Genomic DNA, 3,787 nt, shown 5'->3' with positions numbered 1-3,787 from the left:
CGGCTCTCACTAAACTGTCCTGAGGACCATTACTCCACTTGTCCCCATGAATACTGTCAAACTGGAGTTCTGTATGCATAAACTGTAACAAATCAGCAAGAGCCCTGTCCCAAATACACCTCCAAGACACACACACAATAATAGTGGTTGGTCCAACATAGCCATTGCAAATGTGCGGACACACATGCACACCTCCACACACACAAATACACAAACGCACACACTCACACACACACACACACACACACACACACACACACACACACACACACACACACACACACACACACACACACAATCCCAATCTCCCAATCTCCTCTGCCTCACTCTCCCACTAATTACCTTTGCTCCCCATCAGTGTTTTAAAAAGTGTTTACGAGCATCTCAACACTAATTAACACCTTTGCATGTATAAATTCACACACAATGGCATCCAAATAAACATGCACACACACACACACACACACACACACACACACACACACAAACATAAACATAAACACTCATACACACGTACATGCACCTAAATGAATAAACATCCACTCCTTAATACTTTTGATTTTCAGGAATGTGTCTGTAGGTGTACAGACTTGTGAACTCACACTTCAGCTTCACTTTTTCCCAAGCGCAGTCAAAATGTGCTCTCTCACTCACACACACACACACACACACAGTCTCTCACACACACACACACACACACACACACACACTTACAGAGAGAATAGATATAAAGAAAAAGTGAGAAGACGGAGACAGAGAGAGTGCCTATGACAGGATGGATTTTTGGGCCTTTGAGGGGCTCTGGGAGTCGTTAATTGGGACTTGCTCTTCATTTCACGCCCGCCCGTCGCATGTACTGAACTCCATGTCTGGCTGCCTCCCCCCTGAGGCCCCAGCTAAACTGCTCTTGGCCTGCCTCGTTCACGTAGCCATTTGGAGAGGGGTGGGCGGGCGGGGGGGGGGGGGGGGGGGGGGCAGGGGTGTCTGCTGCTGCGCACTGCTGGGGATCTGCCGCTGCTGCATCCGTGGCCTGGCACATCGAGACCACTCAGCTGCCACGCAGATGGATGGTTCCCTAAATGTTTCATAAGTGTTTGCGAGGAGAGGTGGTCTGGAGAGAGGACTGTTAGGTGTCTCTCTGTGTGTCTGTGTGTCTCATGTGTCTGAGTGGGATTTGTCAGATGATTCAGAAAGACCCTGGCCATGCATATCACAAACTGGGAGAGGTGTCCATATAACAAGCTAACTTGTCTTTTTGTCTTTGTACCCCCCCGCCCCGCCCCTCCTCCTCCTCTCTCACTCTCTTTCTAACACACACATGCACACACACACATTCAAACAGGCTTTGCCCTACCTTAATGTATATGTGACACACAGATATTGAACTACACTCAACCACCAGTCTCCGTGCATGACGCACATACACACACACACACACACACACATACTTTTTCTCTCAATTTTGGTCTCTCTCTTTCTCTCTCTCTCTCTCTCTCTCGCTTGCTCTCTCGCTCTCTTTGATGCATATGCCAGACATCTTTACTGGCATGCAACCTAAGGCTTGTTGCACAATATGAAACAAAGAAATCATCAAAAAGAAATCAGGAAGCAGTTCCATGCAGGCCACGATGACTAGATCTACAATCAGTACTACAGACGGATCCCAGCCCCCTTAAGCAAGCCCATCTCTCAGACTGTCTCCCTTAGTGACGTCACTGCATGTGTGTGTTTGAGAGTACAAACCCTTCCCTCCATCCTCTCAGTGACTAGCTGTCTTTCTATGTCTCATCTCCTCATCCTCCTCCTCCCTCTCTCTCTCTCTCTCTCTCTCTTGTTCAGTTTCTCATCCTTCCATTCAGAAACAGATGCATTCACACAGCAGCCAGCTCTCATTCACTTCTCTTGTCGGCTCAGCTGGCCCTCTCCTACATCTCTCTCTCTCTCTCTCTCTCTCTCTCTCTCTCTCTCTCTCTCTCTCTCTCTCTCTCTTCTCTTACACGCTCTCTCACTCTCACTCCCTGGTTTCATTCATGAGCAGATGCCTGCAATTCCCTCCTCCATTCTTGCCTGGTCTCCCCTCTTTTCACTTTCAGTGTCCTCCCATTCAACTCTTTGCAATCCAGCAGCCTCTGTTGCCAAAAACACATATCAGCATCTCTTCTTGTCCTCTCCAACCGGAGCTGTCTGTCCTCTTGGCAAAAATCCCTCTATTTCTTTCGCTTCACCTTAAATCATCATGCGCTTCGCTAAGCACCCTGTCTGGTTGACTTACAGTCCAGTAAGGATGAAGTTTTTGTCTTATTCATACCCAGACACACACATACACACACACCAAGATAACAAGGAGACCATCTAGGACTGCGTGCACTCCCACCGATTTTACAGACAATTGCAGAGTTTATGTATCAATTAAATCTCAATAACATGCAGCACCTAGACGTCAAACAGCTGTCATAACAGCCAGCCCTGAGGCCATCGTGGTTCTCACCCCTTCTGGTGACGGACAAGCTGTGGAGAACTCCAATTACCCGCGCCCTACAACTGGATGAAACCCAATTACAAGTCTCATCGCTTTTCCAAATCCGATCATACACAAGAGGTCGTATTCTAATGCGGCAGACGAGCAGTTCCTTTGGTTAAAGGTCATACGTGCAGTACGGTGACGTTTAGGAGTAGACCTGTAGTTAGTGAAATAGATGGACAGCTCCGGTAATCACAGAGCGCATCTGGCACTCGCGCTGAAGGATGCCTTATAATCCAATGTTTCAACTATGTCTCCTGAGCAAGCCGCCAACTAATTACAAAATTACTTATACAAATCTAATGATCAGTTGGCTTTGTCGGTTATGTGATTGTCTAAATCCCTATAAAGTACTGCCTGGCTAATTAACGTAATCATAACTGCTGAATGTGCATAATGGTTCAGCTAAGAACTAAATAAACATCTGCTTCGCATTTTGCGAAACTACCCCGGCTAACCAAATACATTTTTATTTATTTTTTCATTCACTGAATTATGTTTGGCACACATGCTCTCTAACGAAACCTGGTCAAAACGCCTTCCAACTTGTGGTTAAACTTTGATCGTCTGTCAACGGCAGAAGCTCGAACATTCAGATATCATCGCCTTACTTCGACTGCACAAGTCTGATCTGACTGAATTTTTCTGATAATAAATCTTATTTCACCCAAAGACCTGTAGTGGCATAACGAACAATCTCTGTAAATAAAGTCATGAAGGCTATCTTGAATAACATTTTGCCAACATACACAACCAGCAAAACATAGTACACAACGAATTAGATGCTGAAGAGTTAAATCGTGAGCAGGTCAAATAATGCCACCGGTTCATTCACCCTGCAAGCACATCTGAGCGCCTCATCGTGACGGGTCGAGGCTTCCTCATATTCTGTCCCAGGTCAAGTTACATTCTACGAAACCTATCTTATAAAACCCGTTATTCTACGAAACACTCACAGACGCTTATGGCATGGCATATAATTCATATTATCACAGAAGTGAAGTCGCGCTGATAACTCACCACTCCACTCAGCAACACCAGCGACAAGGTGCCCATGATGCGACAGTCCTTATCTGCGTCTTTCTTCTTATCTCAGTTAAATTGCAAAGCCTATACAAGGAGCAGGGCAGAAGGTGAACAGATCATAATAACTCCAGTGATGTTACCGCGCAATAGGGCATGTTTTACTCGCGTCAAAAGATGCTGCAAAGGGGGACTTGGTGGGATGTGCCGGCGCGTCCCTGAGACTGTAGGCGAAACTGTCCT

At 46.3% G+C, this 3,787-nt stretch overlaps 1 protein-coding gene across 1 annotated transcript in view; it reads right to left on the bottom strand.

Moving 5' to 3' along the window:
• Nucleotides 1-3,577, bottom strand: part of ngfra (nerve growth factor receptor a (TNFR superfamily, member 16)) — a gene marked incomplete at both ends in the record, with an annotated part of 48,263 nt that extends 44,686 nt beyond the window's left edge. The window contains one exon of the mRNA XM_080856452.1: nt 3,542-3,577. Coding sequence (XP_080712578.1) covers nt 3,542-3,577 — 36 coding nt within the window. The remainder of the gene's footprint in view (nt 1-3,541) is intronic.
• Nucleotides 3,578-3,787: the final 210 nt, after the last annotated feature.

Source organism: Sprattus sprattus (genome assembly GCF_963457725.1).
Source record: "Sprattus sprattus genome assembly, chromosome: 18".
NCBI classification, from domain to species: Eukaryota; Metazoa; Chordata; class Actinopteri; order Clupeiformes; family Clupeidae; genus Sprattus; species Sprattus sprattus.
Note: the sequence above shows the minus strand (reverse complement) of the source record. Positions and strands in the feature narration are given on the sequence as shown.